Below are 14,007 nucleotides of genomic sequence, written 5' to 3' on the forward strand. Positions count from 1 at the left end.
GATCGAGATGTTAGCTTCTAAATATAAGTCTATTATTAATTACTCTATAATGTTATATACCTATCATTGTTTATGTATATAAATTTATATAAAGTTATAAACTAGTTAGTAGTTTTTTTTTCCATTCAACTAGTTAGTAGTTATATAAAATTATAACTTATAAGCTTAAATTGTTAATACCCTAATTCTAATGTTTTTTTTTTCCCAAACCCCAATCTAAACCATATTATTTATGTTAATATCTTAACACCTATCATTATTTATGTATGTATAATTAATATAAACTAGTTTTTTTTTTTTTTCCCCAAACCCCAATTTGCCCAACCAAACCCTAATCACCCAAACCTCAACCAAACCCCAATCAAACCCCAATCAAAACCCCATTAAACAAAACAGTAAAATGTGAGACCCAGTATTTTTACAATATTTTATTTTGAGGTTATTCCAAAATATTGGGAATTTATTTAAAAAATAAAAAGGTTTTGGATTAATTTTAATTTTTGTTTTAAATTAAGTTTGACCCAAAATTGACTTTTTGTTATATTGGGCTTTTGGTTTCGAACTTGGACTCATTGGATAGGTCTCAAACTCACGAGTCTGTAAACTTGAACCGTACATTCATCGGAGTTACGGATTGAAAGTTATGGACGTTTGAAGTGAAGGGCAATTTTGTAATTTTGTGACTTAAGGTTTAATGAGTATAAAAGCTTCATTTTCAGACATTTTCCCTCATTTTTCTCTCCCAGCCGTCAACCTCACTCTCTTTTTCTCTCTGTTCTCTCTCCCTGTCTTCTTTCCTCTGCATCTAGCGTCAGCGCGTCTAGCGAAGGATGCTGGCGAGGCCACCACCCAAAGAAGCGCCACCTCCCCTTTTGTCTTCCCCAGTGACTTGTTAGCCCAGAAAAACCCCAAAAAAGAAAACCCAACCCCAAATCTAATCCTAGCACTCACCGGCGATCTCAGTTTTTCGACGGAATTAGATGGTCGGATCACTTGGGTCCTCTCCCTCTTGCCAAGGCGAGCATGGTGGTTTGTTCGGATTGTTCATCGGACCACCCCAACTGGCCAATCGAAGCCAGAGAAGTCGCAGCTACTCCGGCTACTTTTCTGGCGAATCCAACAGTGGATTTGAGTCGACTCAAGTATAGAAATCGATCCTCTCAACTTGGTCTTGCTGTTTGTTGGCTCCGATTTGATCAATTATTGAATTGATTTTGAATTTGGGTTTATTTGTGTTCTAGCCTTCTAGTTAATTTCTGAATTTTGGGTTATTTGTGTTCTATACTTCTAGTTAAATTGGGTTCAAAACTCTTGTATAATTAGTTTATTTTCTGGATTTTTTAGGTTTTTGTGTTCAATTAGTTTCTCCTGTATTGCTGCAGATTTATGGTAATGATCAAAATGTATGTTTTCACTTCTATTAATTATAACTTCGATTATGGCTTGTTTATAACTCCAAAATATGGTTTTACTTATGTTCAACTTTGACCAAACAAAATTCATTTTTAACTTATGTTCATTTCCCTTGTGAGTTTATACTTTGTGGTTTTGCTTGATTGTGATGTAGGACAAAAAGACCAAGAAGAAGACTCGAGGACCGAACCTCATGGAAGATGACCGAACCTTCAGAAGCTGAGAAGAAGATTGAGGACCGGACCTCCAGAAGCTGAGAAGAAGATTGAGGACCGGACCTCCAGTAGTTTGAAAGTGCGAAACCACCATCTTCATTTGCACTTTTCTTCTTTCTTCCTTTCCATCCTTTCACTTTTTTAATCAACAACCTCATCCTCTTCATTTCTTTTTTGTTCTTTATCCCACAAACCCCACATGTTTAGTATTATTTTGTTCATTTGAATTGTTGTCTTGTATTTTTCCTGTAAAAGGATGTTTGGTTGTATTTATTAAAATTAATGAATATTGAAGAAAATTGGTTCCAACTTCTAAGTACGTTTTTACTCTTCTTCTTTGTGATTCAAAAAAGGTATGTCCCTAGCACAATAGCTAGCCTCCTTCCAGCTTTTGCTGCATGAAATGAGTTTTAATGTAAGATTCAATCCCACTGCAGGATATGTTTGGTAGGAAAATGAATTTTGAATTCTAATTAGTGAGTCACCAAAATTTATGGAGACATTGTTTATTGCTTATGTTCTAACACCAATACAGCAGCCTTATATCTAATGATGAAGGGAAAAAACCAACTAACTACAGCATTAGTGAGCAGCTGTCTTGTCAGATTGTCATGACAGATTTTGACAGAAGCTTCCACCATTCTTACATGTGAGTGGCCTTAGCTCCCTTGTCACCCCAACACCAACCTCTAACATGCTTTATGGTGACTGCATAGTGACAATAAACAATACAAACTAACAATAGTGGCAGTTACATCTATTCCTACAAAAAAAAATTGGTTGCATTTGCTAAATAATGTTGTAGTGATGGCAGATGTGATCTTTTGTGATTCTGTGAGTCATCTTATCCACCGTTCCTGTCGCCACGTGCACAGCCACTTGGTGCACCCATTTATTTCTCTTATACTTTACAATTTCTTCTAATGATAATTTCATTTTCATGAATCTTCTCAGAACTGAGCTCACCACATCTTTGGAAGGGTACACTATTAGTATTATGATTTATGAACATTATAACTTATGAATCTAATAAGGAGACATGCATCGATGCTAAATTATAGTATTAAATGCAAAGGTCTATAGTATTAAATTATTCCGATTGATGTTAGATGGCATTAGTCATGCTTAATCTAGCTTCTTATGTTATATCTAATATTTTTATTATCCTTCTCACCAATCAAATTTTCTTTTGAAAATCAAATAAAATATTTTTTACAATGACATTTCTTCGATTTCAATACTCTTAAATTTAAAATCATTCCATTAGGCATTAGTCTTGTTCCAAATGTTGTAATGAGAATTTTAAAACTATTTCATTCCAAGATAGATAAGAACGGAATTGTAATTCTTATTCCCAATCTTATATTTTGGTATAAGAAACGTGGCCTAATTATTCATGCGTTAGAATAATTAGTCTTATTCATGCGTTTCAAGGCTTTCATAATTATTGGCCGAATTTTAAGTGAAACATTGATGGACTCCAAAACAGTTATGATGCCAGCTTACTGTGTACTTAAATATAAAACAATGCAATGGAGACGAATTTGTACATTAAATTGTTGGGGTGTTTCAGTGTACAATCTTTTTATATGTTTAATAATTGTGTAAATAAAAGAGTTGTAAATTTATAATACTTTTAAAATATATATGGAGAGAATAAAAAGACGGAGTATTAATACGAACCGATATTAGAAAAACAGTAGTACTAGATATCCCATATTTTTATACCATAATTTCATACCACCTTATGTGGTAACATATATGGCATTCATGCATTGGATACTAAAAAATAAAAACAAAAATAAAAAAAATAAAAAAATTTTGTCCAGTAAAATAATGACACGTAAGATGGTATAAAAATATGGTATAAAAATGTGGTAAATATAGCATTATGAATAATGCTATACTTACCACATTTCTTATACCGCATTTTTATATCATCTTATGTGCCATTACTTTATTGGACAGAGTTTTTCTTTTTATTTTTGGGTTTTTATTTTTATTTTTTAGTATCCAATGTATGAATGCCATGTAAGTTGCCACATAAGGTGGTATAAAATTGTGGTATAAAAATGTGGTATATCTAGCACTACTCATAGCATTATTCTTAAAAAAAAGTCTCAATCTTTGATTTGAAGGACATAGAACATTTCCACATGTAGGAGACTTAACTCTCGTAAGAATTAAGAAATGTGATGAGAGGAACATTTTTTCTATATAAAGAAAAAAGAGGAAATTACAGATTTAGTACACTTATTCTATACTTAGTTCAATTTTGGTCCACAATTTTTTTTAAGTTCTGTTTTGGTCCACTAATTGTTCCACTTGTTCAATAAAAGTCCAGATTTATTTTCTCAAATTTAGCCTGCCTTTTACCCTATCAAATATCACCCAAATTCAGCAAACATATACTTATTTAAAAACTATGCATCTCTTCTTTACAACCATATAAAAATCATTTGAATTAGAGTTATAAAACTCAAGATAATTGACCCCAAAGTAGGGTACCCGAAACTGCCAATTTTTCAAATTTCACCCAATCACAATTCTCTTAGATTATAATACTTCAAATTGGTTCCTATGACTAAGAAATGATGAAATATAACTTATACTTCAACTATAATTGAAGAAAACACAACCCAAAGGATTTAAAGTCACAAATCTGGACCTTTATTGAACAAGTGAAACAATTAGTGGACCAAAACAGAACTTAAAAAAAATCGTGGACCAAAATTGAACTAGGTATAAAATAAGTGGACCAAATCTGTAATTTCCTCAAAGAAAAAATGTGGGACTTGGAATGTGTTAGGGGTACGATTAGCGTGGCTGGGGAGTGTGAGGTGTGAATGAACGTGAGTAGTGACTGGGGAGTGATATTCTGAAGTGGTGTGGCAGTAGGCCACCCTCCCCACCACCTTTTCTTTGCCTTGCCATAAATGAGAAGCATCTTCCATCTTTCCTCCCTCTTATTTACTCTACCTTCATTCACTTCCCCACATCCCTCTCCCTCTCTTTCTTTTTGGGTTTCTTTCTTTTGAGCTTGGATGGGTAGGCTTATTGCTTGAAGACTGTTCTGGGTTTTGTCTGGCTTGCTATTATATGACAGAATGGTAACTGAGGAAAACCATGTGGCTGATCAGCGGCATGATGAGAATTCATGCCAAGGAACAATTGTTGTTCCAGTTCACAAGGTACAAATTTACTGCTTCTCTGTTGCTTTCCTCTTTGTATTTGCTTCTTTCACTTTCTCTCTTACTATTTTTCTCCCATTTCTCACTGTGTTTAAGCTTTTCAAGAACTCCCTTTTACTGGGTTTTCCCCTTTATTTACTTTCATGGGATTATGTAGTTGTGTCTTCATATTATCTTGTTTAATGATTTAGATCATCGGTTTTCTCATGCTGGCATGAGTTTAAACCACCTTGATGCTGCTGTTTTGTGTAATTTAATAAGCCAAAAAAAAAAAAAAAAAAAGATATTTCTTAAAATGATATTGATTCTTTTCTTTGAATAATGAACTATTGGAATCTATTTCATTTTGAATTCTTTTTATGCTTCTGGGTTTCTACCACTGGATATGTACAACCATTACCATGTCGTGAAATCATCCATTGGGCGCATTTGCTTTGATTTACATGAATAAATGATTTTTGCACAAACTTTTTTTATAAATCATGCACAAAACTGCAAAACTATACTTGTACGTTTAATGTCTAATCCAATTGTCAAATATGTAGTGTTCGTCTACAAAATCAGCAATAGATAACTTTCTTTTTCTACAAAATCAGTGATGCATAGCAGTTTTGTACATGAGTTGTGAAAATAAATTTGTGCAAGACTCATTATTCGATTTATATAGGTATACTGCAGAAACTTATATCTAGTGCAGAAAAAATTGATCAAGTACATCAGATATTGCTAATTAATCATGGTCTCCATTATGTCTCATGGTGTTTGCGTTTCCCCCATTCTAGTAAATCTATGCCCACAAAATGTAATTTTTATATAAAAAATACTTCGAACATTTCAGAATGTGGACACCTTTTGTAGATTTTAAACCAGCTCTATCAGTTAATGCAATACTTCAGTTTAACAAGGAAAGTCATACCCCTATTCCAAAAGTTGAAAAATGGCATGTTTTAGGTTACTTCTCTCTCTCTCTCTCTCTCTCTCTCTCTCTCTCTCTCTCTCTCTCTCTCTCTCTCTCTCTCTCTCTCTCTCAGAGCTGCTTATCTGAGATTTGTAACCAGAGGAATTTACTGATAAACTTGAAAATTGAAAGAAGAAAAGAATGCTAATCTGGCAACTAAAAGAAACTGTAGATTGCAGTTTGCGCATCAATTTTACATCCTCTTCAATTCATGATATGTCCTTGTATTTTTCAGGTTGAAGACTCAATAGGAATAACAGAAGAAACACCCCAAGTTCATCCCTGGAAGCGACCAAATCTCTTCTTGGAGATACCCTCAAGAACATCAGAAGATGTTGCTCAGGATCTTGTCGCAATAAAGATGCCTCCAACACCAAGTCCCACCCCTAAGAAAGTGAATTTTCTCCTAACACCTGGTTCTACAGATGCAAGAATTAATGGATCACCTGGCCCCTCTTCTTCCAAAGGCAAATCATCTATAAAATCTCTTTTTCCAAAACTAAGCTTCAAGTATCGAAGTTCAGATATTGAGAAGGCTGCCAACCTAGCTTCAGAAGGTTCATCTGCAGGACAAAGGGAGAGGCTTTCCATATCAAGGTCAATGTCCCTTACAAAGCTGTTCACGCCCCGGATGAAGAGAACATCATCCCTACCTGTAACTCCAATTGCACATTCACACCCAGAATCTGTACATGATGGAAGTGTTGGTAGCTCTCTACATTTAATAGTAGGTTCCACACGTTATTGCTCAAGAATATCTAACCTAACTAATCCCGAAGGCTACAGAATTAAGTTACATTTAAATATATGTTTAATACATAGCATATATCCTAACTAGGCCATCAAAACAAGAAGTGAAGAATATCTTAGAACTGTATTTTCCATCTAATTCTTTGACAAGTCTTAACATCTCAGTCACGTCCATCTATAAATATGGCCATTATGTTGTTTTAAGAGCTTTTTTCTTTACTTTTTCAGAGAAAAGGATCCCGTCGACAGATATCTCGCTCACTTTCAGTCCCTGTCAACAATAAAGAAAGAAACTTAAGGAGGATGGATTCATTTTTTCGTGTAATTCCTTCCACTCCTCGAGTGAAGGAAGGGGATGTAATATCAATTACTTCCCCAACAGTGGATGCTGGTAGTTTTCTTGTCTTAGTTATTTCATGCACTTATGTTCAAGTTATGAACATTGAATACTAATTAATTTTTTATTTTATAGCTTTTCAAACTTTTAACTTTGTTGGGTAACAAATTTTCTTAGGCTATATTTTGTAATTCTTACTCTCTGCATGTCCCAAATATGCTGCTTGTGATTACCAACTATGTCTTAATGTTCTCATGGTTAAGGAAAAGATGACGATGCTGGAGAAGACATATCTGAAGAAGAGGCTGTCTGTAGAATTTGTCTAGTTGAACTGTGTGAAGGGGGTGAGACCCTCAAAATGGAATGCAGTTGCAAAGGTGAACTTGCTCTGGCCCACCAAGAATGTGCTATAAAATGGTTTAGCATCAAAGGTAACAAGATCTGTGATGTGTGCAAGCAAGAGGTTCAGAACCTGCCTGTCACTCTATTACGAATTCAAAGTGTTCGAATGACTGGAGCAAGTAGATTTGATCAGGAAGATGCTAATGGATACAGGCAAGTGTGTGTCTGTTCATAAATTTCATTGTTTAATGCCTCATAAAGGACACTGTGCTCCATTTGTTGCTCATTGTAAATAAGTTGTAGGAGACTAAAAGAAAATTTTAGAATCACAGAACTTTGCATTTAACCGATTGATGCAAACTATATTTTTTCCATAGGCAGATATGGTTCAGTAATGAGAACTGTTATCTCGCTATGGGTTTAATGTATAGACATGGTTGAGGCAATGGTCTGTAGGCATTGAGGATTGTCTCACAACTTAGGTTTATACTGGCCTTAAAGCAAGACCTTTCCCCTGCTGGTGGACCTGTTTTTGAATTGAGGCCCAAGGCACTATTTTGGCAAGTTCTGCCCAAACTTCCTTAAGAGTGAATTTCCTCCTAACCTTACACTATTGCTGCGTCCACCATTGCTATATGTTACCAGGGTTCTCATTCAGAATCTGCAAAAGTTGCTTCACTCCTTGTTTCACCCTTTGTTAACATTGTTAACAAAGTACTGAACTTGCATGCTGGCTCAAAAACTTTTGAATATAAGGTTAGAATTTTAAAAAATTAGTTTCTTGAGGCTTGAGCAATATAGCATCTTATCCAAGTATGTAACTTGGTCAAGATAGGAAGGGGTCATATATTACAACCTCACTTAATACTGTTAAATATATATGCTTCAAATAATCATAGTATGCTATTTATTTTAAGGAAATTATGCTTTGAATTTCATTCAGTATAAAATTCTAACTAAGCTTTGATGCCATGGAAAAATAAAGTTTAAGTCTTCCTCCTTGTCCACCTCCCCTTATGATATATGGTTGTTTAATTATCTTGCATCCCGTAAGCTCATTAAAAGAATCTGGCCAAAAAAAAAAAACTCAATAGAAGAACAATCATGTGCTAATATTTTTAGTTCATATCTTTTCAGGGTTTGGCAGGAAGTGCCTGTGCTTGTCATTGTCAGCATGCTTGCCTACTTTTGTTTTCTTGAGCAGCTCCTGGTAAGCTTAGAAATCTAAACTGCAAATCTGTCATTTTTATTCTTCTGTCTCCTTGATATTTATGTTCACTGCAGGTCGAGAAGATGGGTACTGGAGCAATTGCCATCTCTCTCCCATTTTCTTGTGTACTGGGTCTCCTCTCATCCATGACCTCATCAACCATGGGTAGGCTTGCAACATCCTCAATTTTTTTAAAGTTGGGTAATCTGTAAGGATAGATTGTGAGGACTTATTGACTGAACTGGAATATAATGAGTGATGATGATCAGTAGTGCTCATTTGTGGTGAAAAAAACCACAACTGGTCACACACGTTCAGAGTTGATAGGTTAGGAGCAATTCTAATAACACATTTCCCCAAAGGGTACTATGAGCAATCAATTAAGATATAAGGTATAGAGTGTATAATGGGCAGATATATATTCGTGCATCCATGGCAGTGAATTATTATCATAATATTCTTTGAAAATCAAAATTACTACATACAGATTATTGTTTCACTACCCTAACGTTTGGATCTTTTGAGTTTAGTGACAAGAAGATTTGTCTGGGTTTATGCATCAGTTCAGTTTGCTCTGGTGGTTCTATTTGCACATATATTTTACTCATTGGTAAGAGGCTTTCCTTAACTATTTATCTCTCCTTTGTTTTGCATGGGTTCATTGCAGACTGAACTGATGTCCTCTTAACTAATAATAATTCTGCTACTGGTATTGCAGTACCTTTATGTTCATTAGATCATATATATATATAGTATTGAATCTGCACCAAACCAAACAGTTTGAAATAATTTTGTTCTAGTTTTTGGATATTCAATCCCCTTAGGAGCCAAAATCATGCTTTCACATCCCAAGATGTTTGTTTGCACTTCTTTATTTATGTTTTTCTTGTTGAAATGGATGTAGCATGCATGCCCCTGAAACAATTGACTTATCATGGGGTGTATGTGTATTGAAAACCCTTGAAATATTATTCATTCCAAGTCCACATCATCTGACATCTTATATGAGTGTGTTTAAATGCTTGGATTATGTTTTGGCCTCAGGTCCGTGTGCAAGCAGTTCTTTGCATTCTCCTCGCAACATTTGCCGGGTTGGGTGTTGCAATGAGTGGGAGTTCCATTATCGTCGAGTTCTTGAGATGGAGAAGAAGATGGCAAACTACCTCCGAGCAGAGACATAGGTCCTAAATGTTGACATGACCGAGCCGGTTCCCCAGAACCAAAAATTCACACAGGATAGGCCAATCCTTGAGGCCAGTGCATGCGCTGAAGTAGAACATCCAAAAACATTTAGTGGGAGTTAAAATTGGTGTCGACCCATCAATGTTTGAAATCATATGATTAAGCTTATAGCTGAGATGAGAAAGTTGATGATTTTTGTAACATATTCAGGAATTTTATATGCATCCCACTTCTAATACAAGACTTGATATTGTATAGGCTTCAAAGTAGCAGTAGAGTACCAACATCAAAGTAAAGATATATGTATTTGCAAACCCATACTCTCAGAAGTTTTGTGTGTGCATATCTGAGAATGTCCTTCCTCTCTCACTCTCTCTTTCATTTTCTCTCTTCCTTTCTCTCTATGTGGCCTGGAACAAGGGGAGGCTGGTCATTTCAGGGCTGGGTTATTTCACCGATATACTGAAAATACCAACTATCGCTCTGACTCCGACTCCGACTCCAACGGTTGGGTGGTGATATCTGCAATTTCGGTTTTGGTTGAATAACCGAACTGCATTGCCTATATTGGCATCGGAATCGGGCTGGGATATCACAATCCGTCGGAATTCTGGCATCGATATCTACACCGACTTGCTCGCCGGCTTCCCTGCAAATCCAGCATCTTCACACCTCCACAAGACCCTTCTCGTCGATAGGGACTCTGCCGAAGCCCTCTTTTTCTTCTTCTTCGTCGACTTTCCTTGCTTGGTCTATGCTGCCACAATTATCTCCGTCCCTTGCTTTCTCTCTCCTTCAATCTCCAAAAACCACCATCATCTCCTTCAACCTCCACTTCCTCCACCGCCAACCCAGCACCACCTAACCCATAAACCAGCCTCACCATGACACCACCTCCACCCATCGTCGTCACCTCTCTCTCCTACCAACCCAGCCATCTTTCTCTCCTTTCTCTTTCTTTCGAATTCCGACTGCCACCGACCGAAGCCGGCCCGACTCCGATTCGTCGGTAATCGACTTCCGGCAGTACGATAAGGGCTCAATTTTGTGGCATTCTGCCAACTCTGATTCGATGGTCGGTATTGGACAATTGGTATAGTAATCGATGCCAACCCACCCCTAGGTCATCTTATCGACCTCCAAATCCCAAAATGTGAGAGTAAACTCTAAACCTTAATATCCAAAGTGGAAATTTTTGCAAGTTCTTTTTAGCTGATTGATTGACATTTCTTTGTATTATCATTTTGTGCTTGCTTGAGCTCCATAACAAAACCAAACTCGATGTTACAGTCATTGATTACCCAACCATATATATGAGTATCATTTTTACATGATTTCTCAAATATCAATTAATAACAATTACAATGAAAATCGCCAACCAGTCGAGAACTTAAAAAATAAATCGTAATCATAATAATGTATTCATTTCTTAGCTTGTAACTAGCATTCCTTTTTTACTTTTTTTGTTTTTTTTTTTTTTGGAGAAAAGAGGGATTGAATTAATGCATTGTGAGTAATTCTACAGTCTTTTCAACTAAGCTACCAATAACTGTTTTTTTTTTACTTTTATTGTCCAATCTATTGACCCTTGTAATTATACTATAGTCCATCAACATGGATTCGTTATCGACACTCTTTTGTTTTAGGCATCTAATTCTCATCTCATCGTTGACAGTTGACAGTTGACACATGAAAAACGGTGGAGAGTAGGATGAACATTCCAACAAGACTTGCAGTTGCAGCCAGACTTCCTCGTCTTCACTCCTCCTCTCTCCTTCCCAGAGGTGCTGCTCTTTAGTCTTTAATCACTCACCACCGTCAGTCTCTCTCTCATATTCCTTTCATTTTTCAAGCTCATAAATTTAAAGCAAAAACAAGCATATTCAACACCTTAACCATTTTTTTCTTGTTTTTCTAGGCGTACCCAGATTGGGTTTGGCACCAAAAGTGCAGAGCAGGAGATTGAAACGCGGGGTTAAAGCGAAAATGGCTTGGAGCTTGGAGGAGAAAAGTGATGCGGGCGTTCAAACCGAGCTGGGGGTGATTCGACCGGCAACTGAAGCTCACGCTGAAGAGGCTGTTCAAGCTCTCACAGCCGGAAAAGTCATTGCAGTCCCCACCGATACACTCTACGGCTTCGCTTGTGATGCTTGGTATGACACTTCAAAACGCATTGTACCTGTTTGTTTAAATTCCTCACTGTCTGAGTTTTTGTTTCTTGGGTATTGGAACTTCTTAAAAACGCATCGTTTTGAGTCATTTGCAGTTCTTTGGAAGCAGTTAATCGGATTTATGCGATTAAAGGACGTAAACATACGAGTCCTCTTGCAATTTGTGTTGGGGATGTGCCGGACATCAAGCGCTTTGCTGTCACGGACAATTTGCCCCATGGCTTGCTTGAGACTCTCCTTCCAGGACCTGTCACTCTTATACTGAGACGAGGTTTGTTACTCATGTGTGAGCATTTGCTGACAAAGAACGAAAATGAATTGTTGTATTTGAGCCGCGCTACCATTAATTGATGCTGCAAATCAATAGAGTTAGTTTGGTTTTCTGCTTAAAATCTTTCCCATGCATTGTTTTGAATAAAAAAAAGCTAGTTTGGATGTTTTGCAGGGGAGTCGAGTATTCTTGAGAAGTCTTTGAACCCGGGATTGGATAGTATAGGAGTCCGAATTCCTGACTATAACTTCATCAGGGACATTGCCCGTGGATTGGGGAGTGCTTTGGCTCTTACCAGTGCAAACCTAAGTGGGCAGCCAAGTAGTGTTTGCTTAAAAGATTTTGAGAGTCTCTGGGAACATTGTGCGTATGTTTACAACGGTGGTGTGCTTCCTTCAGGTCGTGCAGGCTCAACGGTTGTGGATCTCACCAAGCTAGGCAAGTACAAGATTCTTAGATCTGGAAGGTAAGATTCCGATTGACTACAATACTTTGCCTATAATGGAAATGTTTGAGCAAATGGAAGAATAAGACATTAGGGTTTTGATTTGTTATTTAGATCTAGAAGAAGTTGTAGGAAATAATAGTTAGCATCTTATTATGGTTGAAGTATTATGAGTGATATGTTATGATCACATCAATGCATTCTAGTCTCACTAATACTAGAGTCACCAAAAGTTTTATAAATTTAGTCCCAAATGTTGTGGTAGGTGACTTGATAAGTATCTTATTTGTTGGAAATAAATGAGGTTTAGAATTGGCTCATTTATGAACAAATAAAACACTATCACATCAGTTGGAATTTAGAAATTTGGTACTTGTTTTGGTGTCTCTGGCATTACTCTTCCAGTTTTGGGACATCTTATGAAGTTTGCCAAGTACTCACATAAAATAAAATAACAGTATTTTGATGCCTTTTTTTCTTCTTTTTTGAATTAACAAAGTGGGTGGAATAGATATCAGTGAAGCTCTTAGATGTTTCCTTCTCTATTTTATAAATATGGAGCTCTGCACATAGCATGAAACAGTCCCTACCTGTGTCCATAGTCGGCTAGTATTAACTCTGTTCTGTTTTGGCAATGCAGTGCAAGGGAAGAGACTGTTGCAATTCTTGAAAGGCATTCACTTGAGGAAGAAGGAACATCTACTTAAAACCACATGCAATATCCTTGCTTTATTGATTAATGCGTGGTGGCTTGAAATGGTCTTGCATCAACCATAGGTGAAACCATCGTTTTGTAAACCAGGGCATGACCTAACCAGCCGGTAGGTATGCTACAGTTATAAAATCTGAATTGAAGTGAATTTGTGATTGTAGAAGTTTGAACCCAAGGTTAAATATAGTATCCTTTACCACTAAGCCATTATCAAATTTATTGTTCTTGTTAATTGTATACAATTTTTATAGTTTTATTCAGAAGGTCCTTCTTACATTACTCAGCTTATATGAGTCTCATAATCACAAACACAACAGTTTACTCCCCTTGCGAGGATAGGGAATCCCATCAAATTCACAAATTTGTGCATAATGCTATGAAAATAACATTCAATTTTCAATGACAAAAAAAGAAAGGGTAAACTACTTTTTTGGTCCCTGTGTTTTCGCTCGAAATCATATTTAGTTCCCGTGGTTTTAATTTTTCTAATTTGGTCTATGTGTTTTATGTTGTTTGCAATCTTAGTACAATTTTAACAAAACTCAAATCTTTAATTTGAGGATAAATTATTCGCTTGTTTTAAAGAAAAATTTTGTTGGGGGATTGAGAAAATTGAAACCATGAAGACCAAATATGCTTTTGAGTCAAAACATAAGGATAGAAATTGTAGTTTACCCAAAAAGAAAAATTGAACTTTATCCCTACTTAAGACTTTGTGATTCTAGTAGTTAAAAGCATTTACTTCTTTATCCAATGCCAAAAGTTTGAATCTTATTCTTGAGGTCTCCGTGTATATTTGAAAAGTAGTTA

At 36.2% G+C, this 14,007-nt stretch overlaps 2 protein-coding genes across 4 annotated transcripts; both read left to right on the forward strand.

The window, feature by feature from the left end:
- Positions 1–4,596: 4,596 nt before the first annotated feature.
- LOC147298806 (RING/U-box superfamily protein) lies at positions 4,597–9,867 on the forward strand. Of its 2 annotated transcripts, XM_086240592.1 has the most exons (8): positions 4,599–4,819; positions 6,013–6,504; positions 6,756–6,918; positions 7,128–7,419; positions 8,344–8,416; positions 8,491–8,581; positions 8,947–9,026; positions 9,461–9,867. In XM_086240592.1, exons 1-8 carry the CDS (start codon positions 4,736–4,738, stop codon positions 9,602–9,604), a joined length of 1,419 nt encoding a protein of 472 aa, XP_086096718.1. In that variant the 5' UTR covers positions 4,599–4,735; the 3' UTR covers positions 9,605–9,867. The 2 variants fall into 2 exon arrangements, with proteins under 2 accessions (XP_086096726.1, XP_086096718.1); XM_086240600.1 differs by lacking the exon at positions 8,947–9,026 and having other exon boundaries at positions 4,597–4,819.
- A 1,376-nt stretch (positions 9,868–11,243) lies between these two features.
- Positions 11,244–13,483, forward strand: LOC147298807 (DHBP synthase RibB-like alpha/beta domain-containing protein). 2 transcript variants are annotated; one of them, XM_086228985.1, is made up of 5 exons: positions 11,244–11,382; positions 11,517–11,751; positions 11,865–12,040; positions 12,215–12,506; positions 13,126–13,483. In XM_086228985.1, the coding sequence occupies exons 1-5, from the start codon at positions 11,310–11,312 to the stop codon at positions 13,190–13,192; spliced, it is 843 nt and encodes a 280-aa protein (XP_086085111.1). In that variant the 5' UTR covers positions 11,244–11,309; the 3' UTR covers positions 13,193–13,483. The 2 variants fall into 2 exon arrangements, with proteins under 2 accessions (XP_086085111.1, XP_086085112.1); XM_086228986.1 differs by having other exon boundaries at positions 11,256–11,415.
- The last annotated feature ends 524 nt before the right edge of the window (positions 13,484–14,007 follow it).

This window comes from Dryas octopetala, chromosome 1, assembly GCF_963921425.1.
Source record: "Dryas octopetala chromosome 1, drDryOcto1.1, whole genome shotgun sequence".
Classification (NCBI taxonomy): domain Eukaryota; kingdom Viridiplantae; phylum Streptophyta; class Magnoliopsida; order Rosales; family Rosaceae; genus Dryas; species Dryas octopetala.

Coding starts and splice junctions, on each gene's coding strand:
- LOC147298806 (XM_086240592.1), top strand. CDS start 4,736: ATGGTAACTGAGGAAAACCATGTGGCTGATCAGCGGCATGATGAGAAT. Junction 4,820..6,012: donor TTGTTGTTCCAGTTCACAAG/GTACAAATTTAC, acceptor TGTATTTTTCAG/GTTGAAGACTCAATAGGAAT. Junction 6,919..7,127: donor TTCCCCAACAGTGGATGCTG/GTAGTTTTCTTG, acceptor CTCATGGTTAAG/GAAAAGATGACGATGCTGGA.
- LOC147298807 (XM_086228985.1), top strand. CDS start 11,310: ATGAACATTCCAACAAGACTTGCAGTTGCAGCCAGACTTCCTCGTCTT. Junction 11,752..11,864: donor GGCTTCGCTTGTGATGCTTG/GTATGACACTTC, acceptor AGTCATTTGCAG/TTCTTTGGAAGCAGTTAATC. Junction 12,507..13,125: donor AAGATTCTTAGATCTGGAAG/GTAAGATTCCGA, acceptor TTGGCAATGCAG/TGCAAGGGAAGAGACTGTTG.